The sequence below is a fragment of the Salminus brasiliensis genome, chromosome 4, assembly GCF_030463535.1.
Source record: "Salminus brasiliensis chromosome 4, fSalBra1.hap2, whole genome shotgun sequence".
Classification (NCBI taxonomy): domain Eukaryota; kingdom Metazoa; phylum Chordata; class Actinopteri; order Characiformes; family Bryconidae; genus Salminus; species Salminus brasiliensis.
Window position 1 is genome coordinate 28,821,927 of NC_132881.1, and position 26,814 is coordinate 28,848,740.

The 26,814-nt window shown below is 40.7% G+C and overlaps 2 protein-coding genes across 4 annotated transcripts in view; both read left to right on the top strand.

Annotated features, from left to right (window-relative positions):
* Nucleotides 1–14,210, top strand: part of marchf8 (membrane-associated ring finger (C3HC4) 8) — a 108,261-nt gene extending 94,051 nt beyond the window's left edge. For all 3 annotated transcript variants that reach the window (XM_072677888.1, XM_072677886.1, XM_072677887.1), the window contains 3 exons: nucleotides 4,832–5,012; nucleotides 7,294–7,429; nucleotides 10,826–14,210. In XM_072677888.1, coding sequence (XP_072533989.1) covers nucleotides 4,832–5,012; nucleotides 7,294–7,429; nucleotides 10,826–11,130 — 622 coding nt within the window. In that variant the 3' untranslated portion in view covers nucleotides 11,131–14,210. The remainder of the gene's footprint in view (nucleotides 1–4,831; nucleotides 5,013–7,293; nucleotides 7,430–10,825) is intronic.
* A 4,552-nt stretch (nucleotides 14,211–18,762) lies between these two features.
* On the top strand, nucleotides 18,763–25,807 carry vdac2 (voltage-dependent anion channel 2). The gene is made up of 9 exons (XM_072677911.1): nucleotides 18,763–18,880; nucleotides 20,636–20,707; nucleotides 20,816–20,865; nucleotides 21,029–21,181; nucleotides 21,279–21,331; nucleotides 22,755–22,982; nucleotides 23,211–23,361; nucleotides 24,099–24,156; nucleotides 24,845–25,807. Exons 2-9 carry the CDS (start codon nucleotides 20,641–20,643, stop codon nucleotides 24,934–24,936), a joined length of 852 nt encoding a protein of 283 aa, XP_072534012.1. The 5' UTR covers nucleotides 18,763–18,880; nucleotides 20,636–20,640; the 3' UTR covers nucleotides 24,937–25,807.
* The last annotated feature ends 1,007 nt before the right edge of the window (nucleotides 25,808–26,814 follow it).

Here is a 26,814-nt window from a genome sequence, read left to right on the forward strand (position 1 = left end):
TTAACAAATTGGTACTTAATTATGTTAATTCAGGTGCCTGATATTTTTTAGGGCTTTTACTAGGTCTTTACTTGTTCCTAGAATTATGATTCTGGCTTGTGTTCACATTTAGACCCTTTTCTATTCATTTTCATTCATTTCCAGTGTGAAAATGCCTGCATGAAAAGGCCTTTTCTACTATCTTTCAAATTTGAGAGTAGATCATGCAAGCTAAGCTAAAAGCAACTAAAATGTGCTTTTGCCTGTGTCTCTCAGTCCACTCATGCTCAAAGTGAGTCAAAGTGCCAGATGCTTTGTTGGAGGTTTTTTGAAGGGCCAGGTGAGGTTTCTGTTCCCATATACTCTTCTTTTCTTCCTTCCTCATGCAGTAACTTAGAAAGCCATGTGCACTTAAAAATAGCAGAAGAGCTGGTCTCAGTGAGCTTGGCTGAGAGGGTTAAAGCAGCACTGGGATGGCCAGGCTGTGGGATCAACCTCACAAGCGTCAGTCCAGGCCAAAGGGCACCACTTGTTTGCACTGCTAAGACAAAGCTCATATACTGCCGCGTGTGTATGAGTGTGTGACGAGCTGTATGTGATGTATTTGTGTGTGTTGCTTCTACAAGAGCTGACGTCATGTGAGTGCAAGTGTTGGTTGCGTGGATCGGTTTTGAGAGAGTTGATGTAACATGGGTGCAAGAAAGTATTCATAGACGCTGCGAGGGTCGTCATTTATACTGATGGCTAACTACGCTTGTTATGCAGATATGCGTAAAAAGATTGTGAGGAATATTTTCAAAGGGGAAAAAAATTACGATATGCTGGGTAACCCAGTTAAATTGCAAAAACTTTAGTCCGTGTCACACTCTCTTGAACATGGGCTCGAGCACATAAAACAGACATTTTCAGTATAATATAGACATGACTTTCTAGGCAGAGGACCACTTTTGTTTCTTCAGGCAGGTACTTGTAGTTATATCTAGTGTGGATATCTTTAGCTTGTGGTGGTTTTTGCTCTGTGAGCCTGTTTAACCATCTCTAGGAGAGGCCTGAACTGGAGATTATAAAACAGGTGTCCAATTACGCCACTGTGCTGTTCATTGACAGCAAATCCAGAGGTCACATAGTGAGCGCTAGAGCCCAGGACCAGTTTACCTGAATTAGGAAGAAGGATAAAGGAGAAAGGGGAACGTCTTATATGTGCTAATTGGATTGAGTCGGTCTAATCTCTGAGAATCTGGGAGTGTGTGATGGGCTTAAAATGTTCTGAGTGAAGTAAGGCTGTGTGGTGTGGACTGATGTGCTAATGTCTTTGTATTAATGCCAGAGCAGATACATTTAGCATAATGCTTTTAAAAATAGATCGGCCCCTTAATTATTTATAATGCTGTGCCTGGGATAAAGTTTGCCGTGTTGTCGTGTTAACAGCAAATGTTTTTTTTGGTTTCTTTGCTGTTCATTTGTCATGCTGGCTGGGCCAGCCGTTCAATTTATTCATTCGATTTAGTTGCTTATTCACTCTGTGTTCCTTGCCTCTCGGCAGGCGGGAGTAAGTGTTTGTCAGTTTGTTGTTTATCACATTACATTTATTCACAATCATTGCATGTCTCATGACGACCTGACCGTTAACACAACAGAACCCGCAGTCAACTGGATTTGAGGCTGTAATATACGTTGAGCACTGTGGCTATTATTCTGCAGGGTGCATCAGCGAGGTCTTGTGAAGTCTGCAGACTCATCAGCTCCTTGAATTGGGTAGAGAAATGAATTGTCCCTCGCTATCTGAATACAAATAATATCAGTGATGACAAGCGCTAAGTGGCCTGTTCCTCTTCATTACTTTCAACTCTGTACGCTTGTTAGCCGCAGAACCTCCGCTGTCTGTAAAGGCTGTGAATGTGTGTGTGTATGTGTTAGAGACATAGCAGGTCTTGTTTTCTCTTTAGTTCGCACTGTCTGTTAATCTTGTAAAGCCTTGACCGGATAAGGCCAGTATGAGAATAAGCATTACTTTGCTCATTCACTCTGAAAAGCTGTGCCTAAACGCAAACATGGAAACAGTCCTTCCTCCTCCTTATTAACATCCCCACGCCCTTTCTACTCTGTCAGGAACAAATTAAGGGTCGTGGAGGATGGATGGCAGATGTGTTTCTTGGCAGAGGTCTGCTGTTCTAGGTGTGGCTGGGTGTTTGTTTGCCATGGCTTGGCCCTTTATCTGCTTAAGCTTTGTCTCATAATCTGGCTGTAGGACAGCCAACTTTTGCAAGCCTATACTCAGAAGAATTGCATAAACTCTGTAATGGCTTAGCTATGCAAAGAGGGGAGGGAAAAGGCCTCACGGCCTTGGTTCTCTTGTTGACTGAATAATAAATAAGGTTCCAAAAAGGGTTCTTTGAGAGAGTGTCATAGAACCACTTCTACTTAAAAGTTCAAGTGCTGTCCCTCCCAGGGCTTCAGTGCTATTTGCTGTCCATTTGAAGTGCATCAGTCTGACGTGAACTGCTTTGAGATTCACTTTGAACTGCAGCATTCCTCAGCAGCACAAGGGCACCATCAGCTTCGCTACAGGACTGCTTACATTAGGCCTGTTTGCGCTTTAGACCATCACAGCTAACGTGTTAGCTTTTAACAGTGGGTTCAAATTGACTCTCTATGTATGTGTCAGCATGAAACCGAGGGAAAGATTGTGTGCCTCTGTCTCTCTGTTGACTCTTTAAATCAGAGCTAGAAAACTGAGGGCTGGAGTCCAGCAGAATATGAAATGTCAACAAACTGTGCAGAAATTAGGCCCTCCAGGACTACAATGTTTTGGTTAGTTTTTCTGGGGTTTTGTTTTTTCCGCATTCACCCACTTCCACCACACGAAGCTGCTTTGCTTTCCATCAGCGTCCTCCTGCATTCTATCCTTCCCATCTCTCAGCAGGCATCCCCATCCCTTGTTCAGCAGTAACAAATGTCTCCAGCTCCTCCCTCCCATATTGAAGGCTGCTGTGGTGTCTCTCTCTGGTTTGATTTAAAGGCATGGGGGGGGACTTGTGCCTATTCTATTGATCCTGCTGGGAGAAGTGAGAGAAGAGTCATTCCAGAAATCCTACAAGGGGAGGGAGATGTTAGATTGGATGTTTGCGGCATTGATCTGAATGCAGGATGGACACTGTGCTGTGATCAGAGCATGCAGTGGACTCATGCCCCCATGTGGCAGCTTCTCCACACACACTCAAGCTACCTTCACATGACAAGTGTGTTGCTCATTTCCAAAAAAATACTGAGCAGGCCCTCGAATTTGGAACAAGTCCAACATCCCCTAGGTGGGTTAGATCACTGCAGTCTAGTAGAGCACTATTCTGATTTTTTTTTTTTTTTTTAACTAAAGGCAATGGTTGTCAAGACAGCTCGTAAGAACAATAACAACTTGGTGGAGGCTTAAATGGCTATTGCCACTTTAACCTTTTAAAGCTGCTTCTATATAGAACATAAATGGTTCTGTATAGCCATGTTGCTCAAAGTGGGCTCAATGTAGTCTAGCATGGGGTTCACAATTTCTTTTCTGAGCCAAAATGACCTCAAGCCAAACACAACATAGGATTACCCAGACGAATAATGACCACATCCGGTCTGCATTCAGAGAGAACAATGAAAGAATTAAACTAAAATGTAATCTGTCTCCGGGTTCTCCTTAACAGAGTCATGCCGTTAGCTGAGATGCTTCTGGTTACAGAGAACCCCGAATACACCAGCAACACAATAACTTTTCAAATACAGCAATGAGGAAACCACTCTTCAGAAAACAATTAACCGCTGGACGCTCCATTCAAAGCCAAAGATTCTGTAAAGCGCTGAATAAGGGTCTTTTTTGGGGGGGCGGTTGGGTTCAAGAAAGATTATTCTACAAGAGATTTCCTTTAAAAATGAAGAATCGTTTATCCAGCCGAAAAACAGTGTATTAATTCATTCTGGCTCAGCACACAAGCCAAAAACCACACATTACTCATAGAGCTCATACTTCCATCAAATAAATATGATTGTGTATATTTGACTCCAATTTGGATAAAAGTTGGATGGTATTCCTAAAATGTTGCACAGGTAGAACCCCTGCTATGTAGTGCCACAAATGTTTTCAGTGGCTTTGCTTAGTGTGTATCATTAAACAAGGTTATGCCCCCATCCACAGGAGTCAAGAGGACACAATGAAAAAATGGTCTTTTACCTCTTCAGTAGAGACCTGTAGAATGTCTCTCAGGGCGCAATGTGGGCTCATGGTGGCCCAACACTTCTGTATAACTAAACCCATCTGTATAACTGACAAAATCTACTCAAATTCAGATTTGTGCCACATTCAAAGACAATAAACAGTTTGATGGATATATGTGGCTTTAGTGTTGCTAGATGGAAAGATGATCTTCCGTGATGATGGTATAATGTATAGAAACTAGGCTGAATGTAGGTTTGAGAATCTGCATATGTACCTTGTGTACTCCCATTCTGGTTGGAATACATATAGTCAATACATACTGTTTATTCTGAGCTTTCAGTGTTTGTGTGTTTGTGTGTTTGTTTTGTTTTTGTTTTTTTTAAATCAGGGTAGCAATGCCAGAAACACTGTACAGAAACCTCAAGCTGGCAGAACTAGCAAATACTTCAGTTCACATCACAGCATGTCACATGCCTCCCCTTCACTGGTTAAATATAAACAAGTATCAGAAGAGAAAGCTTCCAACACGTTTCTGATCAGTGCCGTCCTGCAGCTCCACTTGCTGTATGTTTGTGAAGTTCTCAAAGCTCTGGAGCGCATGTGAGCTTAATACTGTGTGTGTGTGTGTGTGTGTGTGTGTGTCTGTGTGTGTGTGTGCAGGATCTGTCATTGTGAGGGTGATGATGAGAGCCCGCTGATCACGCCGTGTCACTGCACAGGCAGTCTGCGCTTCGTGCATCAGTCCTGCCTGCAGCAGTGGATCAAAAGCTCAGACACACGCTGCTGCGAGCTCTGCAAGTTTGAGTTCATCATGGAGACCAAACTCAAGCCACTGCGGAAGGTAACCATACACACACCATGCTAAATAAACATATAACAATATAGGTGCCATTGAATGCATCGTATACACTAGTACTCATTGACATGCCACTCTTGTGATCCACTGTATCTGATCTATAGTGGTCCCTGCATTGGTGGATTACCAGATTACAACAATATGATAAAGATCAGAAATTTAAACTAGGTTCAGTAGGATTTCATTGCTAAGATATTTAGCAGTGTAATAAACGAAGAACCCAGTGCATGTCAAATAAATCATATAAGGAGAAACGACTTGTATATGCATATGTTTACTAGTTTGAGAAGCTCTATTGTATGCATATCCCATGATCAGACTTGCACTAACCATCAAAGTGGTTCCTATTTACATCACAACGCCTCACACAGCCAGTTAAGACTAAAAAGCTGCTTCATTCTCAGTGGGCTATAATGAATAAAAGCTGATTGTTTATTAGTAGAGGGAGCAAAATGCAATTCCAGGCAGTGCCATTATTAGTCTTTATTGCCCACAGGTTTCTCTTTTAATTAAATTTCCTGTGTTTGTTGTCTCACACACAACATCACATAGTGAGTCTCTAGGTGGCTTGTGCACTACTATGGGCTTTCAGCTCTAGCAGGCTTCTGTAGAACATGTGAAAGCCTGATGCCTGTGAGTTACACAAGACAGGAGTATGCGCACTATAGATGAGTCTGGACTCCAGCGGACAGTGACCGCATTCTCTCCCATTCTTCTGCATTATAGTAGCGCTGTCTGACTGATTTGTCTTGTCTTAATAAGTGTAATGTTATGGGCAGCACTGCGCAGTTTGTCTTCAGTAGTTATTAATGCCCTACTTTTAACTTGTGGTTGTTTCCAGTTTAAGCTGTAAATACTTTCATATTAGTGGTTCAGACTGGAGCCCAATTGCTTACTAGACATCAGAAAATTGACAGTTGTATTCTCTTCGTTTAAAACGTGAATAATTTGGATGAAAATAATGTTCTTGAAGTATTTTAAAGGTTAAAAACACACACACACATTATATATGTTTATATACTGTGTGTATAAAATGTGTGTGTGTGTGTGTGTGTGTGTGTGTATATATATATATATAAAGAAGATGAGCTCATTTTGCTCCCTGCCTCTGCACATTGTCTTTTTCTCAGTTTGTGCATTCTCACCCTCATGTCTTCAGAAGATATTAGCTGGCCCCATGCCATAAATTATTCAATGCGAAATAGATGGGGTGTCCCGATCAACGCAGAAGAGTTGATCTTCAGGGGTTTTCTGGGAGCATTTTAGAGCACTGGGTGGCCCTGGTTCTCAGCAGTGGCTCTTCTGAAAACCAGCTGCTCAGAGCAGACTCCTTTTATGAACATCACTGCACAGCACTTGATCATTTATGAATGTAAGTAAATGTTCTGCCTTCAGTGAGCTCTACAAATGAATCACAGTTCTTTAGCTTCCTGACTGAAGCTTAAAAGGACGATTATGTATTGATGTAAAGAGTTTCGAATGGCTGCGTTTTAGCAAATGGAATTTATTGATTGAGTGTTTAGTAGGACTTTTCTCAGCGGCTGTGAATGTGCAGGCTCTGTGGGTATGAGTGTTTGTTCTTCAGGGCTTTTGGATTGACTAAGCGACATGCTATAAAGCTGCTGCTCCGCAATCCCACAGACAAATTCCCATCAAATATTTATAGCCATGTTAGGAGTGCAAAGACCAGGTGAAATCAGGTCTTTAAGCTGGATGCGCTGTCTCTGGGTATTCTGTATTGCAACACGGTGCAGCTTGCCAGGCAGACTGAGTGTGTTCTGAACTAATCCCTGTTTGTTATGACATCATTAAACCAGGTAAATACTGTCTGCTGTTATTGTGCGCTTGTCAGAAAGATCGTTTACTGTTAGACTGTGCTAAGATGCTAGGAACTTGCTAAGTATTAATCATTACAACTATGTAAATGTCTCTAGATGGACCATATACCAGTTCGCTTGCAATACTCTTTTCAATATATCATCGCTGTCGTTCAGACACTTTGTATCTCCAAATGGCAGCTTGACTGGAGAATGGAAAACCCTTCCTAACCTTTAGTGAAAATCAGTGTAAAAATATTTAAATCTATGTCTTTGCCATTTATTGTTAAATTTAGACACTATGTAAAGAACAAATGAAAAATACAATGTTTTTGTAACCAGGCTTGTGGTAATACCACCTCTCTCCCTCTCTATCTATTTCTCTATCTCTCCCACTCTGTCTCTATCTCTTCCTCCCTGTCTCTCTCTCTCTCCCTCTCTCTCTGCAGTGGGAGAAGCTGCAGATGACAGCCAGCGAGAGGAGAAAGATCATGTGCTCCGTCACTTTCCACGTCATTGCAATCACGTGCGTGGTGTGGTCACTGTACGTCCTGATCGATCGCACTGCAGAGGAGATCAAACAAGGTCAGTCGTCCTCCCCGACCGCAACCAGCCCCTGTCAACTCCTCAGCCCACCCCTTCCCTCCAGGTCATCTGCACAAGACCCCCTTCCCTTTTAGTTCCGCTTCTGCTCATTTCAGTTCTTGCACTAGGCCTGTTGCATCCCCACTGAATTTGATTGTTCTTACCTAATGGAGCACAGTGTGGAGTGTAAATGTTGTCCCTCCTTCCAGCTGATGTATCCGCAGCTGTCTTGTTCCCTTGATAAATGACTGTTTCTCAGGATGTTCCTCACCTGTGCTTACCCAAAAAACACTCTTTATCTGATAGTTATCACGCTGCATTATGCATGCAGCTTATATAAGTGGCTCCTGCAGCTATTTACAGATGTAATTAAAGTGGAAAAAGTACAGCACCCTCCCCACTTGCTCATGCCTCCTACCTGTAGTGAAATAGTAATAAACTCTCTTTAACCATGCAGCCGGAAGAATACCAGGTAAAGCTCTTTCTCCTTTAACATCCGATTTGTCTTTCCTCTGACATCTGACTCTGATTCTTAGTCCACTTATCCAAATGTCTAATCTTTCCTCTTCTTCTCTCCTCGACTGTCTGACCCCCTGCTCCTCTCCGCTCTTCTCCTTTTAACTTGTACATGCTAAGAGTTTTATCCACCATTTCGTGCCTTAACTGCTGCTCACTCCCGGGAAAGAGTTCTTACATTTCTGTATGCTATGTGTGCCTGCTTCATGCTGATGGGCAAAGACAGTTCCAAGCAGTAATGGTACTTTATCGCAGTCCAGACCCTTGATTTCTCACAATCTGGTGCATGAATATATTGTGGAAGTTAAAACATAGATTTTACATGTGACTGAGAACTCATGAGAACATGAATTTTGGATGGATGAATACAAATCAAATGCTCAAATCTAAAAAATAAAAGACCTAAATGCACTTGCTTACAAATATGTTCTTTTATAATGACTAATGGAAGGTTTGACAAGCTTTAAAGGATTACATTTAATAATGTTAATCAATTTTATATGTTATGAATGCATGCAAAAGTTCACTGTGTTGAGATAGATGGGGTCATGTTGGGTTGTGTATTGGGGTGACTTTACAATGGCATTAGAATTGATTCCAACCTGTCTAGCTTTGATTAGCTACAACAACTTACTGCAGCTCAATAGCATAGCATTTTAAACTGGTAGCTCAATGCTATGTGAGGACACCAAACAAACATTAAAAAAGGTCTGAGTGATGTTAGGTGTTTACAAAATTGAGTTGTGTAAAGTTTCTTGTCATGATTTTTGCCAATGTCCTATAAAGCTTGTCCATCATTTGCTACGAAAGAAAAAACACGTGTGTGAGTGTTGGATAGGTCAGTTAGACACAATGGACCCTTACTCCCTGATTTGTATTGTGTGTATGGGTGGAGGTTATGTAGTCCACCAACCGGTGATAAAGATTTATGGATCAGTAAATAGATTCAGGCATTTTCTGCATTAAATCCAATTGTTAGTAAAAGGACCAGCAAGAAAGGGTACAAAGCTTGCAAGATCAACGACCTACATGTCTCACCGTGGCAACCTTAAATTCAGAGTTAAATAAAGAGCTGCACTGACTCCTTGTCCTAGAGACTAGGCTAGGCATTTGATTATTGGTTGATGACTACAGTAAGTAGCAACTATTTCTGCTCTGTGCAGCAGGCAGTCTGCTCTCTAATGAGGGTCATGAGTTTTCCCACAGTTCAAATTTTTTTACAGCCATATTTGCCAGAGAATGATACGTTTTGTTCTCTGAGAACAAAGAACTGTGGGACAGAGAACTATGTACTTTTTTAACAGGAAAGACCATCTGACAGACAGGGGAAAAAGGTCCACCACAGACCATTGTTGTTGCATGACATTTAGAGACAGATGAGTTTAAATTGGGCTAAAACAAAAACACATGCACAGGAAACAAGACAATGCTTAGTAACAAGAAAATGCATCTTGTAACATGTAGCATGTAACTGATGTAGTGATGCCTAATCTTACAAGTATTTTGTATTATTGCAAAATTAACATATTGCCCTTAAACGTCATCTAGGATTCCACTTTTCAGTGTAGAAAAATGTCTGATGTACGTAAAACAAAGGGATCCATTTCAGTTACAGCTAATATCAGTATCCATTTACTGAATTCTAAAACACCTCCAAAGAACGTCAACTTGCGTTGTGGGCTTTTAACATAACGGCATTCCTGTATCCTTCTCCTGATCTGCTTAAAAGGAGTTAAAACTGGTTAAAAACTGATATGGCGTAGAACAGGTATCTCAGTCAGCCTGCAAAAATCAATGATCAGCAAAGGTGTGCGAGCCTGATCAGACTCTGGCACTAACCCCCCTCTCTTTTTACTCTACTTTATTCTTGCTCACCATGTCAGGAGCCCTAAAGCTGCACCCCGGCCTAACTTACGGAGCCTCCAGAAGCAGTACAGTATTTCATTCCATGTTCAGGCCTTGTGCGTGAGCTGGCAGTAGAAAATAGTGACTTACCATTTTGCAATCCCCTCCCGATCTGTCTGTTTTTAACATTAAGATATTCTCTGCAAAGAATAGATGAGATTCTCTACATTAAAATGTGAAAATCATGCTCTTTGATATATCCCCCATGAAAGGCACACAGTGAAGCCCTAAATTCTGTGCTGCCTCTGCAGTTCTTTGGAAGGACTTCCATTGCTTCTGGTAGTTTATTCCTCACAGATGGGCATTGATAGGAAGTTGAGTATATTTCAAAGTGGAATCAGTGAATGGTCAGTGGGAAGGGTTAAGTTAATGGTCATTCCATGGTTAGGGTTAATAAACATGAGTTAGACAGGGACGACTGCTTAGGAATACAGGATATAGTTTAATTGACCTTTTCAGTTGAAATTAGAAGTGAGGTTGGAGGTGTAATAAGCAGTGCTCCTCATTGAGCATCTTGTGTTTGATTTCAATGTCTGTACTCCTTATGTCTGCCCCGTAGCTACAGCAGTGCGCTTGGCATACATTTAGAGAATGTATAGCATTCCAGGATCATCATCGTATGTGCATAGAAATGACTGGTTGTTTATAGCCGTAGTCATTCTGTTCCCCCATACGATTGATTCTGGAGTGGATATTCTGTTCATTCATGACCCCCCCCCCTTTAAAGTCTGGATTGTTTCTATAAGGGCCACTTTCCTGGACAAGAGCTTGCTCTAAGACTAAATTGTAGTCCCAATGGTGAATCACCATGGACTATTCTGTAGTCCAGGCTTTGGATCCAAGAAACTGCCCGTAAGAATTACAATGTAGTTGCTTTTGTCAACTCCTTATCTCCGGAACTCTGTAATTTCAGATTGGATTTCATGATTGTGTGAAGTGATTCAGATAATAAAGGTCTGTTCTTGTTTCCTTTAGGGATACTTGAATGGCCTTTCTGGACCAAGCTTGTGGTGGTGGCCATTGGCTTCACTGGCGGACTGGTGTTCATGTATGTACAATGCAAAGTCTACATTCAGCTGTGGAGGAGACTCAAGGCTTACAACAGGGTGATATATGTGCAAAACCGCCCAGAGACCTGTAAAAAGTTGATTTTCGAGAAACCTGCACTTATGGAGCCAAACCTGGACAATAAAGAGGCTCTCGGGCCGGCGCAGTCGGACACAAACTCTTCCCAGTACACAGAGACAGAGGACTACAGCATGGAGATACTGCATGTGTGACCCAGCCTGTCCACAGTGCCCCCTATCCCTACCACCTTTCCACGGGACCAGAAGATGCTTTGCCTCCTCCAGGCCACAGGTGGCACCACACAGCACTGGGCAGAGTGACTGAGACAGGACTGCTGTTGTTTAGGTGTTACTTTCTCTTCGTTCGTCTGTTCTGTTCCTGTAAGTTGTTGGCTAAACCATTACGAATCGGTGTGCGCCAGAACCGACTACTGCCATTGTACTGCTGTCGTACGAGATGTGAAAACCACCAGTTGAGCTGTGAGTGTGTGTGTATGTGCGTGCAGCTACACTCGCTGTGTGAGTATGTGTCTCTGCGGCGGTTCTAATGGAGTTCCTTAACGATGCATTCGAGCACTTTTTTAGTTCCCTGTTCTAAGGCTCCCCTGTTTTAATATCCATACATTTCTCTTTATACATGTGGTGAGATACAGAAAAAAAAAAAAAACAAGCTTAAAATTTTGAAAGCGTTTCTCACGTTTTATATGACGACATTTGTATTCCCACCCAACCTTCAAATGGACAAAATGGAAGTTGGAGGAGTTATGAGGGAAATGGGCGTATTTTAGAAATTCTCATTATTCCATGCTTTCTGCATCTGGACTTGTCAGATGAACGGGGTGATTAGCCTTTTGCTCTTATTTTCCTGTTTGTTTTATTTGATCTGTAATTTATTGTGTGTGTGGGGGGGGGGACTGAATCAAAGCAAATCTAATTGAATTTAGCTTCATCCTTCCAAGGGCTAGATTCACTAAAGGTGTTTGCACATGTGAAAGTCTTAGCAGTAGCAAATACATTAACTGTATGTATCTTCTGACTGACCCATACTGGAATGTATAGACCGGTCACTAGCCATGCTACTGTTTTTGTACATGCTAAAAACTTTGCAAAGGCTCAAGACTTTAGTAAATCTGCCCTTAAAAATGTACCCTCCGAGGGCTCTAGAATGTAGACTACTTTTAAACTACTTTTAAAACTACCACATAGAAGGCATTGTTCTGTGAGAGGGGGCATTCCTTGTAGCACCAATCAACCTTTCCAAATGAGTCATGTTTTCTATGCTTGAATAAAACTTTATATTCAGTCATTATTCTGACCATCTTCCTTAATAATGAAATTTATCCTTGGGGGAAAATGCAACTTATTTATATGTAAGCAGGCATTTATTATTTCTAGGTTTCAATCTGATTTCTATCAACATAATTTGTTGTTTTATTTCAAGCAAGATCAGTCAGACTTGTATTTTAACTATGATATTGTGGCTATCACACAAACCTTGTATTGTAAAATGGCAACGTTACAGGAGAAGAAAAAAAACCTTTCAGTGGTAATTTAGGAGCATTTCTATTGGTCCATTCGTCCTAAAATTCTGACATAATTTAAAGAACGACTGCCAAACTTAAATTATCTAAAAAATGTGGATTCAAGGTTTTGCATGGCCGCATCAATAACCTTTCATATGTGGCATAACGACTTGATGTAACAGACTATTTTATCCTTCACTCGTTTCGTCATCATCCTTCATCCTCCACAGTTTCTATCCATTTGTTTCTGAAGTTCATCATGCAGTTGTTTTGAGGACATGATTGTGACCTTCCTGTCAAGACCTTTGTCAGAAATGATGTTAAATCAGCTTTGCAAACCAAGACTTTCTGTTGACTTGTTGGCATGGTGTCAGAAAGGGGTACAAACTTCCCAAAGCAGTGCTTTCCTGTTCTAATCTCGAGGCATGCAGTGTGTTGGAAGGGGAGTATTTCTAGGATCTTGTACTGCTGTCATATATTGCAGGATATATGATGTAAAGGCTGAGAAAATGCCATGTTAACTTTCTTCATTTACACACACAGGAAATGTTTTTAATATGTATCGCATTTATCTCCTCATCCGTATGAAGAGTTCAGAATATCAGTGTGGGCAAACCTGAAATCAGAGCTGGAAAGTGTACTCCTGCCATCTAGTGACACTGAACAGATTGTACCTTTTTGCAATGAAGAATTTCATGTTCCATAACTACAGACCAGAAGGAAAAGTGCAGGCACAGATTGTTGATGGGATTGCTCTTGCAGGTCTCTCCCTGTTTCTACTTAGAAAATTCATAATGGTTTCTTAATGTTGCTGAATTTTACTAATCGTGGCCCAACATAAACTCATGAAAAACTAGTTCCAATTTTATGCGAATAACACTACATGTTCACAGGATTGATTTTACACAGGCAGTAGAATCAGCATTTGCATCCAAATGATCTCCTGTTGAGAAAATGAGGTTGTGTTGGGCAGTCGGGACCTTACCATTGACCGCGTTGAGCTTTGCTATGTGCTGAATGTGGGAATGCCCTTTATAAACCTTGCACACCCTAAAGAGCTCGTTTTTGCTTTGACTGCAGCCTGGCGTCGTTTAATGTTCTGTTAGATTTTACGTCACAGTTAATGATCAGTGTACAGATGGATTTTTGATGATATTACTGATAAATAGGAGCTGGCTCCTTAACTTTACAGCAGCGTGGGACCCCCGAGCATTGGTGGAAACAAGTTCAAACTGTGATACTTTATCATTTTTTTGGACAAAAGTCATATTTTGGAAATGTCTACATTGCGACTGCTGCGTTCTTGGCCTTTGTGGGGAATAGCCTTCACTGAATTGCTGCACTGCATCCTGTTTGTTCTGCTTTGATCTGTTTTAAAGTGCAGTAATGGTATCGTTGGTCTCTAGACTCGTCATTGTAGTATCATGCCTGTAGTTGAGTTCTGACCCTCATCTGATCGGGTCATCAACGGTCTTTATGAACGTGCAAACGATTCAGACATGCTTGGAAAGTGTTTCTTGCATTAAACTGCAGTGCATTACTACTGAATCGACTTGAACATAGTCAACTCGACTGTTTTCTGCCCCTCCATCTTATTCCATGTTTTTTTCTGTGAATTTTCTTTGACTAGTAAATGTAATTTTTTGTAAAACAAAACAAAAAAAAATGTTTTTAATGAACTATTGATGTGTTTTGATTTGTTTGATTTCCCATATTTGAGCAAAAATATATAGACTGAAAAACAACCAAATAAAATGAAGTAAACTTATACATTCTTGCAAATATGATGCTTGTTGTTTTTGCCAGACTCTGTGCTCCTGTTTCTCAGCAGTGGTCGCATGGCACAATACCGCCTAAAAGATTCAAACTGTCGCCACCGTTTCCTGGGATATCTTTGCAGATTCTCCTCACGGCCATTACATGTCATCAAGGCCTTTTATGAACACTGTGTCAAAATAGAGAAGAAACAGTGGAACTGAATGAGCATTTTACATTGTCGTGGCTTTCTCAGTAGCTAAATATGGTTTTGTGAAACTGAAAAGACTGTAATTTACATGTATAGTTTTGTATTTTATGTATCTTTATAATTTTCTCTCAGTATTATCCCACTTTTAGGAGGTTGACTTTAAGTTTCCTAATTGAGATGTAAGTGACTGTTGTGTCGTGTTTTTAAGGGGAGATGAAATGGAGCAATAAAATAAAACATAAATAAAAAATAAAAAAAGTCTACTTGGGTTCCTCCAAAACCTTGCAGCAGATATTGGATCCAAATTCATATCACTGAACATTACAGGCACAAGTGGAGATGTTTTACAGGAGGATTTGCATAGTAAATGATCTAGTAAGTGCAAGCTATAGGTAGAAGTGTAATTCATAATAGGAACCTTGAAAATCTAAATCAGGCCAGGCCAAAACACTGCTGAGTTTGTATGTGACTCTGTATTTAGGCTTTGAGCAGACTAAAAAAAAGGCCTGCATGTTCATCAAGGTTATTCACATGTGACCTAATGTTTGGCTCATCGTTGCATATAAGCATGTGCTGAGCTTGAGCTTTCTATGCTTTACACCAGATTGAGCAGAAGACGCCTCAGCTGCCGCAGCCCTCTGGACAAAGCTATGGGTAGAGCTCCTGTAAAATGATGATGTGACCGGGCATTTGAAGGTTTATGCTGAGGAGACTGTCATCACAAAACCGTTCTGGCTCAGACTGAGTCATTATAAAGACATTAGTTAGTGTCAGCATTAACAAAAATGAGGACATTTCTCCTGTATTTCATTTTCCCTCAGAAGTCTGTTTATAATGTCTGCATGCTTCCATGTGTCAAAATCATTGGGAACTCATTTCAACAACAAATTTCCAACTCTTTATTCTTCAAAATTAAACAGACTGTTTCTGTTCTGCATATCAGTCCCTTTAAGGCTGAGCTCCATTAACGGGTTTTGTTCTGATTGGCTGCAATGTCCTGTTGTTGTTGAAAGGCAGTCACGGCTAAAACATTGTCTTTATGATCTCACAAAGGGAATGAATCTAAAATACGCTTTTCTTAGTTTAATTTTACCCCATTTTACCTAAATTGAAAGGCCAATTACCCAATCCCCCTTCGTGTGAACTTCCCCTATCATTAGCAATGACCCCAACATTGAAGACTAGCACAATTTCTTTTCACACATATGAAGACACCCCTTTTTGTTCAAACTGATGCAGCACTGTTAAACACACTTGGTCAAGCTCCCCAGCTCCAATACAACAGCTAACTAGGAGTGATGTGGGGAGGAAGTGCCATCAACCCATCCCTGAGAGGTCAATTGTGCCTTCTCGGACTCTGGCTACTGCAACACCACTTCCAGGACATCATTTGCTCCTCTTATTGAACCTACTACCACCACTCAGTGGCATACAAAGTGTCCCAGTTCACACCAGTATTCATTGATCATGTATGAGTGCAAATCTCATTGTTTCTCTGCCTCGTTGCAACCTGTTTGCAGCATCACTGAGATGGAAATGCTGGAGCTTTGCCCAGAATGTTCGAAAGCACCTGAATGAGCGGATGAGATTCGCCAAGGGCATTTCATTTTCTATGTTTTTGAGAAGTGCAGCAGCATGTGGTACTGATGGCTCTTTTCACTGTTCTGAATATTCCACTTTAAAGACTGGATATGAATTCAGCTCCAGTAGCCCCAAAGAAGAACTGCCTACCAAGGCAGTCCTCATGCCTTCATCTAAACATACAAAGACAAGTTCAATACAGAAGAAACCCTCTTATGACATTTGACCCTCTAAAAAAGTCTCACAGCAATTGTTTTCACACCCAAATGGAATGACCACCTTTTGGCTGGACTTCACTTTATCTTTTGCTCCTTTGTGCCCAGCTTGACCTACAGAAGGACTACACTGGAGGATTTTGCTGTGTATGTGACTGTATAAAACCAGACAGGTTGATACATAGTCATGCTGGCAACAAGCCCTAACATTAATGTGTATTAAATAAAAAACTGAAAAGTAAGATTAAACCAGTTTACACTTGTTTGTGCATTTTGAGCCATTTTTATGATGAACTTATCCATATGTGAATCAGGATGTTCTCTAATTATTGTTTCTTTCAATATCTGACAAATCAATGAAAACAGTGCCTGAAGCAGCAACACATAACATCCATTACTCTGAATAACCATTCATTAATTTTATTATAATCAGGCATTTGTCTGGATTCAAGGGCAGATCATTTGTCTAATTTTTACATCTGCAGTACAGTGTCCAGAGTATTTAAGCTCCTCAGGTCTGAGGCTCCCTGAGACACCCCTGGGCACAGCTGGCACCACCAATGAGGTCCAAAGTCAGGGGTGTCATAAGAAACTTCATTGGCAACCAAATTAACATGTGGCCTTATTATTGTATACTAACAGAAGTGCTGATGACCAGGGTGCCACAGAGGATTTTGGGACTCATGAAAAGATATTGCACAACTATAACAGCTCTGCCACAATACTCATTTAATACATTTTAGTACCCCTGTCAGTCACAGACCTTTAGAATCACAACCCCCCTCCATGGCACCCCATCTGATGACCACATTACTAGTGAAACTGTCTGAGCAGAGCTCTGATCATGGTTGGTGCAGTATTGACAATGTGCTAAAACACTTTCACTGTAAGGTGACAGTAACCAACACTGACAGCTGGGTAATTTCGTATGCTCAGACATGCAGTGAGGCCATGTGCGACATCGGCCACAAGAGGACATGATGTTAAATCTAACTGTCACATAGTGACCTCCAGTGGCAAAATAGAGGACGGAGGGCTGAATAAGCAACCCATTACATGACACGGCATGAAATACCTGTTACCAATGAAATACACAGAATACATGAGTGATGTCTGTATAGAGATAAGATATAATCATATGGACAAATAATCTCTGTTTTAACGATATAGAGAGATGAAGGCAGTAAAACTTACCACACAAAACTATATAATTAGTCAAATGTAATTAATAGAAATGCAATTTTCTTGTAAGGAAAAAGAAAACACCTGCACGCTTATCACTACCTCAAATCTACAATAAGTATTAGCTGCACATTGTCACAAGCAAGGAGGCTGAGGGTATGAAAGGCTTCAACTGACAAAAGACACAGAAAAACAAACACAAGCAAACAGACTAAATGAAACCAAATCTGAATCAGGACTGAATATAAGTGAATAATACACATACAGGACTTGGCAAAGACTGACAAACTCTGAATGCACAAAGAAAAAGGTAATAAGAGGGGTAGAGCTAAGAACAATGAACACCTGGAGACACTGAGACAGGACAAGGGTAGAAAGAGGGAACACAAGGCCAAGTACATGGCAGGTACACAGACATACACATGGAAAAGACAAACACAAGGCAAATGATGACAACAGATTATTAGAACATGGTCTTTGGACCATGGATTTTAGAGGAGCCTGTCTTATTTAACCTCAGACATTTAGGTTGGTTTGCTCTTGATTGTTGAAGTGAGTGGTATCTGAAGGGCCTCCAGAAGAAAGAGACACATGAATCTGGGAAGGGATTTAAAAAAAATCTCAGAACAATTAGAAGCCATTTCAGGGTCTGGAAAATAATTTACAAGTGGAGATAATTTAAAACAACTGCCAACATGGCCGGATCAGGCCGTCTTAGCAAGTTCAGCCTAAGAGCAGACAAAATGTGTAAAGAGTTTCATTTGCATGGGAGGTGTGGAAAAGCCTTGTTGTCCAAAATAAACACATCAAGAATGCCTAAATGTAAAAATGATATTTCACAAAAAAATTATATATATATAAATAATCTCTCAATAGTGCTAAGATTAAGATTCATTATCCATATTTTTAAATAAAGTTTTCATGGAGTGTCCTAATTTTATGTGCACGTGACAGTACACATTATTTTATAAATTAGTACACATTATTATAAATTAATTTGTTTAGTCTAAATTTTATTAAATGAATTTCGTTGTACTTTTTTTTTAAGTATATTATTCACTCACTCGCCTTCAGCAGCTTGCATTGGGACTTTTACTTTGAAACTTGTCTAGTTTACATAATAAATGCTGCAGTTGTGGCCTTCACGCATCTCCGTTGGCAAAAAAAAAAAATCTATAAAATGTCAACATTTTAATCCGCCAACGGACCTGAATAAATCTGAATAAGTGTAAATAAATCCCTGTAGTGAAATGCGGGAATAAATCAGGTGAAATGTGCTGAATGGGCTCTGTGGCGTGTGATGTGTTGTCTTTCCTAGCAGGCGCCGCGGCGGTGTCTGACCTGCAGGGTCCTGCGGCTGTAAAGGGTCGGAGCTCGCCGCAGTACAGTCTCCTTCAGTTCGCCCTCCAGCCGGTGCGCTTCACCACGGCCAGGCAGCATTGGGGAGAAGTTGATTAAACTTACTTAAGTTGATCTCCAGACCAATATATTAACAGGTAAGACTCGGCAACGATGTAAACTTGCATATATTTCAGTAAGCTGGAGTTCAGACTTTCTGCAGGCTTGTTTTAGTACTTTGTTAGCGCCCTGTCGGCTCTGGGAAGCTAATGTTAGCATGCTGGCTAGGCTAGCTGAATGACAGGACTGGGTTTGGCGTGGCCGGATCACTGAGCCGGTTATGTAATAAAAGTGTCAGATGTTACTTTAACATAAGGACGGATTTCGTCTGACCGATCTCACCAGTTAAGTATTGGTGCTATAGCTCTGTCTGTTGGGATGAGAGCGGTGCAGCTCGTGGCTTTAGCCTCGGTGTGAGCGGCGTGCTGGCTAACGTTAACGAGTCAGAATGAATCAGTGAACCCACCCATCTACCGGACTGACAGGTCAGCAGCAGAGAGGTGCCATCGGCTAAATTACTCGCTTATCGTTTTATTTGTGGTAGCTAGCTAGCTGGATCTCCACGATATGAGGCTTCGTTATTTTATGGACAGTAAGCTAGCTAGAGTTAGCTAACTTTTTTTTTTAAGCTAGCTAGCTGATAGGAGACCACACCGTCCTGTAAATCTAGCGTCAGTTAACTTGATTGCTGTAGCTGCACAAGCAGATCGTGATCTGAGCTTTATAATAGTGTCTTTGGGTACATTAATTTCCTTCTTAATATAGTTATTAAAACTCGCACGAACAGGTTAGCTAACGCTAGCTAATTGTGAGGCTTTCTGCCGGTATTAGGTCTTGGTCATGTCATTGTGAACTCCGCACTGTCTCTGACCACAGGCAGTGTCTGACCAAGATGGCCTCCACATTTTTAACCTTGCACATGTGGTCCTTTTATTATTAGGTTTATTCACGTTTTGATCTTATTTTAAAGCTCTTTTATTCTTATTCGAGTAGCCTGGTCCTTCAATCGTTTAAAGGGTGGGGCGATGAGACCCAGAGAATCAGGTTATCATCTCTCGGATATCATTTCTTAGTTGACTGGACATTAGATGGATAGACAGGCAGATGGATAACTTTGCTAATCCCAGAGGCAAAATCACACATTACAGCAGCACAAAAAGCACAGTAGGGGTGATGAGACCCGGACTGGACAAGCTGTCTGATAAAAGATTAAACGCTAACACTGATTTAGTACCTCCTGAAATAGGTGTGGACATTTTAGCCATGTTTGAAAGGACATGTCATGATGGACAAGGACAAAGAGGCACTGCACCTAAAATAAACACCTGAAGACAGCATGCCATGCGTTTCCAGTTCAGTTTGCTTGACTAGTCATTTCACATGGCTCTTCTCTCGCCCCTCCTGCTTTGCGTAGGACGGCAGTGTGGTTCTTAACAATGCTACTGAGGTTTAGATTTTTTAAGGCTCCTATATGAACTCTTAACATGCATGGATCTGGATCCCCCACTCTGATAGATTATCATGCAGTGAATCAGTGCACAGAAGCCTATTTAAACATGGCCACTTCCTCCTTCCAGTGACTCAGAAAGGTGGAGCTTGCTGTCAGGTCATATTAGCTCAGCCGCCTGTGTAAAACATAGAGGGCCAGTTATCAGACTGCTAACACTGCGTCTATACTCCAAATTACGGCACACTGGAAATATAAAAAAGCTCCCTATAGAAATTAAGCCACGCCCTTTTCCATGTGACTTGCGTCTTTTTTAGGACATTTTGCGCTTTGGCAAATTGCCAGATGGAGCGGTTGAATGCCAGAAGATAGATCTGATTTGCTTGCCTGTTGTGTGCTTTTACAGATATAATGGCTGTCCCCCCATGCTATGCTGATCTTGGAAAATCTGCCAAGGACATTTTCAACAAGGGATATGGTAACGTGTTTTTCTGGGGGTTATAATGCAGTGAGTGCTTGTAATTGTGAAGGATTTTGTGTGCATAGTTCTCTGTCGTAATTAGTTTATGACGTTGTTTTCTACTAGGCTTTGGTCTGGTGAAGCTTGATGTCAAGACAAAATCCTCCAGCGGAGTGGTAAGTGGTTCATCACCAGCAGTTTGATTAATATACTTGAATAAAACTTAAAAATAAGAGTATTTTACTTAGTGTCTAACAGTTTCATATAAGTTGTTTGAGTTGAAATTCTGTAGAATGTGAATCTTCGGTGTGAAGTTTCTTTTTCCTCATCCCTCGACAGGAGTTCAAGACTTCTGGGTCCTCTAATACTGACACCAGCAAAGTGGTGGGTAGTCTGGAAACCAAATACAAGAGGTCTGAGTATGGCCTGACCTTTACGGAGAAGTGGAACACTGACAACACCCTGGGGACAGAGATCACCATCGAAGATCAGGTATGGCAGCAGAGATGGACAGAGATCCAGCTTTTACGTAGTTTACACCAACCGTTTATTCACTGCACTTCATACCGTTTGTTCTCCCTTCTTGTAGATTGCAAAGGGGCTGAAGCTGACTTTTGATACGACCTTCTCGCCAAACACAGGGTAAGTTTCTTGTCCATGTTTTTGAAGTGTTTGCTGAAGATGGTTTAAGGCGTAAGTGTTTGTGAAGAGGGCAGAATGGCTTTAACAGCAACTTGATATCTCGAAGCCTCAACATGTGTCTTGAATAAGAAACGTTTGTTTCTGGCTGGGAGGGCTTTGCAGAAGCTGTAACCTGATAGCGTATTGAGCAAGGACATGTTATGTGTCTTCACAATCATAGTGCAGTATGTTGGTTTATTTATTTGTTTTTTTTCTGATTTGTTTACGGATTATTAACACATGGAGTCTAATGTAACTAACACAAGTTTTCTTGGGGTTGTAATTATTCCAGAAAGTGAAATGTCTTTGAGCAGAGTCTGTATAGCTGTGGCCAAGTGACTGGGTCTGCGTTCTCATATGACCATCATGTTGACCTTGCATTCTTTGTGGTATAGCTGTGTCAAGGCCTAATGATTTCATAATGCTGGTAAAAGGACATTGTAAATGTCATTGCTTGCCACTGCAGCAGTAGTTTCTAATGACCAATCAGCTACTATTCTGCACTGTTTAATTAGACATGTTAAAAAGTATGGTATGTTTTTGTATCTTGGTTTTTATGAGCTATGGCATTGGTTTGTGCAACATTAATTAGAAGTATTTGATGAATACATAGCCAGTGTTTTGTGACATTTTAAACAGTGGTCAGTGAGTTTTGCCTATTTAAAGAACAAAGCTTTACGCTGACCTCAGCCAAACGTAAGGCCTGATTTATGATGCTGACTAAAAGATCCATTATTCATTCCACTAGCACAGTCAAGCTTTTTCCTGGACTCTCAGCTGCAGTCTTACCCTGTGTGTTAAATCTAGTGTGCATAGGTTTTTTATACAATGGGAGTCCAGCACTTTCTTTAGTGTTTGTAATAATGTGGTTGGTCTTTTCTTGACACAGTTTGCATTGTAACTGTTATTTATTTATTGCCGGTCATATATTTAAGTATTATATTATATATTATATAATATTATGTGCTGCTTTCAGAGCATTGAGAATATTTGCAATTATTAAAAATAATTGTACAATTTTTACCAGCATTTAGGATGCGTAATGCTAGTTGTGGAATTGTTACCAGGTTACATGTTCACCATCTGTACTACATACATGTTTTGTTGATGGTTGCAAGAAAAATATGTACTATTAAATAAATACTATTATTATTATTATTATTATTATTCAGAAAGTCATGTTATGTTATGATGCAACACATGACTGGCCAGATACAACTAAAAGAAGATGGAAACCTTTTAATAGTTACATAAGTAATAACATTGGTTATTTAGGAATATCCACCAAAATCAATTGCCCATTAATTTGTGTTAAAAAATGAAGAAAAAATTGTCCAGCTTCATAGAATATTAGGTTATAACTTGGAACATTAACTTTTACCAGCAAGAAGAGCGGCAAAGTCAAGACCGCCTACAAGCGCGAGTATGTCAACTTGGGCTGTGATGTCGACTTTGATTTTGCGGGCCCGACTATCCATGGTGCCGCAGTGGTCGGTTATGAAGGATGGCTTGCCGGCTACCAGATGTCTTTCGACACAGCCAAGTCAAAGATGACCCAGAACAACTTTGCTGTAGGCTACAAGACAGGCGACTTCCAACTGCACACCAACGTGTAAGTACAGGGGTACATTGCTGTCTCTCTGAGAGTGTCTGTGAATTTCATTCAGATTTCCACTTCATGTAGTAGGAGAGGAAGTCCATAAAAGTAAAAATAAATAAATAAATAAAAAATTATGGCCTTGGGTTCTACATGTCCTCGTTTATGCCCTCTAGAACGTTCAGCTTACAAATCAGAAGGACACTTGTGACTGCATTTCTGAATTTCCCCTGCTGTCTACAGGAATGATGGCTCAGAGTTTGGTGGTTCCATCTACCAGAAAGTGAGTGATAAGCTGGAGACCGCAGTGAACCTGGCCTGGACTGCAGGCAGCAACAGCACACGCTTTGGCATTGCTGCTAAGTACCAACTCGACAAGGATGCCTCCATCAGCGTGAGTGTTTGTCTCTCTTCCACTGAACTAGTTTGATGACTAGTTCTTGACGTCAGTCTTTCTGGAATTCTGTCTGTCTAGATATTGTCACCAGCACTGTGCTTCAAACTATTGTTACCCAGTCCTTCTACTGGGAAGCCACAAGATTAAGTGGCTTCTGAATTGAATAAATCTGATTTGGCTCATCAGGGTCTAATTGTTCCAAATGCATCTTGTATTAACTGGTAATCCCAGCACTGATCAATAGCAGAATGTGAATATTGAATTGGGTGTGCTCGATCATAGACACTAAAAATCTGCAGGAATAGGAGCAAGAACTACTGCAGTTCACTCAGGAGCTATGCGCATACTGTGCATCTTGTATAGAAAAAAAAAATCTTCTATCTGGTTTTGAAATCAGCACAGGGTCAAAAATGCATACACCCACTTATTAATTCAGAGGTACTGAAAGCTCTAAAATGGCCCAATGGCTCATTAAAGGCCCAATATTTTCATGACATTCATGTCAATAATCGTGTATAAAAGTACAACTCTTAACTCCCGTGCAACTTCTGATGCCTATTTTTTGTCCCAAGTCCAAGCATCATGGCATGACACGCTGTAGCACCTGTGTTAGAATACCTTTCCCCAGTTGAGGAGCTTGTGGGAAGTGCTGAGCGGCTGGTTTAGCAGTAATGTATTTGAAGCTTTTTCCTATTTTGCTGAGTATTAAACTTTTAATTTCACCTTCCTTGCAGGCCAAAGTGAACAACACTAGTCTTGTTGGTGTTGGGTACACGCAGACCCTGAGACCAGGTATGTTGGTGTTCAGCTAAGTTTGATTAGTTAAAACATAAATGCATAATTGTTCTCTGTATATTTTATTGGAGAAGAATTGAATATATGTTGCAAAAAGAAAGGGAGTTGTTAAAGTGCAGTAAGTTATCAGTAGCTAGTGTACCATTATCTTGTTCTACTTACTTACTAATTTTACCAGAGGTGTGTACTTCAGTCATCATATTGGATTAGGGCTGCACGATATTGGGGAAAAACTGACCAGATTTCTCCTATTCTCCAACATGTCATGACTTAATAATGCACTCCGTATATCTAAGATGTTAATATAATAAGTGATATTGAGCAGATATAATCTGCCATTTGTAGATATGTTATGGATAATTTACCTTGTGTATCATTGCATATACTGCGATGTAACACATTGCGATGACCATGCTGAATGATATGTTGTGCAGCCCTTTGCTGAATAACTGATTCTTGTGTGCCTGACTGTGTGGATGTAGCTTTGTAGGAGAACTGTGGAGGTTGTAGAATGTCACATCAGTTGATCCAAACCTACTTCCAATGACCCATGACTAATAGTCCAGTTATACAGTAAAGCCCTCTGTAGAAACCATATTCATAGGTTTGCATGGTCTATCTCCTGCATGCAGAAATAACTTTCTGAAGCCCTCGGTGTAACGATGCTGCAATGGTCTTTGTGCAGGTGTGAAGCTGACCCTGTCTGCCCTGGTTGATGGAAAGAGCATCAATGCTGGTGGCCACAAGCTGGGCCTGGGGCTGGAGCTGGAGGCTTAAAGCCCAGCTCTTCCTCAAATCAGGGACGAGGGAATATCAGAGGAATCTGGCCTTAAATCTGTCTCCAACGTAACCAGCAGGGGAATTCTGGATGGGACGGGATGTGTTCAAAGGCTACAACAAAAGCAATTATTTTTTAGTAACCATTGCAGTGGTGTTTATTTTTCCTTTCCTGGTCATGGTGCCCATTTTTGGTTTGTAGTTTTGTCATTTCCTCATCTGAATCCAGCACTGCCATATCAGTGAAATACTCCATTTGCAGCCGTGGGCATCTGAGCCTGCATGTTACCTCTTCAGTAAGACATTGCTTTTGGTGATCTGGGGGAATCTGACAAACTATGTCTCAGATTTCATCCTTTGTATCATCTGATATTCCTTAGTCGTCTGAACACGGCTCATGCAACCACTTAACTCAATTTTAAAGGTTATACCTGCTATTATTTAAACACCGTTACATGTCTTTTATTTTTGTTGTTTTTTTTTTTCTTTCTCTTTCCATACACACAAGGACATGCTTACACCTTACTGTACCATTTTTGCTTTGTCAGCCATCAGAATTGAAACAAAGTTGAAGAGTACTTGAAGCTTGCCCTTGAACTAAGTAGTTTTCGGGTGGCCTAATTTGGATGAATGTCTCACAGTAATGGATTTTGCATTCGGGAAAACATGGCTGGCTTTTTGTTTTCTGCACAGACGACTAGGTGAAGCTTATGGTAATGCCAAAATGGATACTCCGGATGTGGTTTGAGTTTAGTACCTAAAGCGTTCAGTGTCGCCATCATGACCCTGACTTGCTGAGGTCGTGCTTTCACGAAACCTTAGAGGTCCTTATGTGTATGTGTAAACTTTTGAATAAAGTCTTCGAACTCCACTAAGGGTTTCATTTTTATTGCTTGATCTGCTGTCAATATTGAGCATTAATTGAATAAGCTTGCAATTTCCCCACACAGTACAAGCTTTCCATTAGCTGGCATCAAAAGAAATATACTTGGCCTTAAAAGTAGAGATGGCACCGCTCCGATAACCAATCTTGGTATTGGGCCAAAATACCGCAGAAAATGCAGGATCCAAATGAGGATGGGAAAATTAACAAGATCTAAACCCCATAATATGTCAGACATCATGTTTAAGGGTAGATTTACGATTACTTTAAGCCATCTTTGCAATTCGATTTTTTTGTAATAGCTTATTAAAAATGTAAATAAAAAGACTTCTTACTATAGAGCTTTAGCGCAATTCTGACTTGACTGAGTTAGTCTTCTGTTAAAGTGTATACAGAATCTATTTACATACAAATGCCTTGTCATAACTATGACAAATGGTCATATGTTGTATTTGCTGTTAGGTAAGTTTGGGTGTGTCATTTCTGTCAACCTATTCAGTCTGATCAACCAGGTACAAGTCTTTGGACAGCGACACTTTATTATTATGCATTGGCACACCCCTCAGTGGATTTCAAATGAGGCTATCAAGTTATTGAAGTGTAGATTTTCAGCTTTCTTTTAGGAGGTTTAATAAAGTACTGTATTAACTGCTGAGGAATTACTGCCCATATTTACATAGTCGCTCCATTTCCACAGGTTTAGTCAGCTGGACAATTTACTGATAAGTTTCAAGGCCAGGTGTAGCCTGTAGCCTCTTTAATTCAAGACAAATTAAGCAGATAAAAGGTCTAGAGCCTTTGGTTGTCGTTCAAGGAAGGTCTCAATATGTGTTCTGAAGAGGTGTTGATGTGAGTGCAGGTGGCCTTTGTTAGGCAAAAAAGCAACAACATCTAGTCAAGTCAAGAACACTCTAGAAGGTCTATTATCAAGAAACACCTGGAACCGGTGTTTACTGAAATGACTGCTGACAGAAGTAACAGGATGGATTGGGAAG

Coding starts and splice junctions, on each gene's coding strand:
- vdac2 (XM_072677911.1), top strand. CDS start 20,641: ATGGCTGTCCCCCCATGCTATGCTGATCTTGGAAAATCTGCCAAGGAC. Junction 20,866..21,028: donor CAAAATCCTCCAGCGGAGTG/GTAAGTGGTTCA, acceptor ATCCCTCGACAG/GAGTTCAAGACTTCTGGGTC. Junction 23,362..24,098: donor ACAAGGATGCCTCCATCAGC/GTGAGTGTTTGT, acceptor CCTTCCTTGCAG/GCCAAAGTGAACAACACTAG.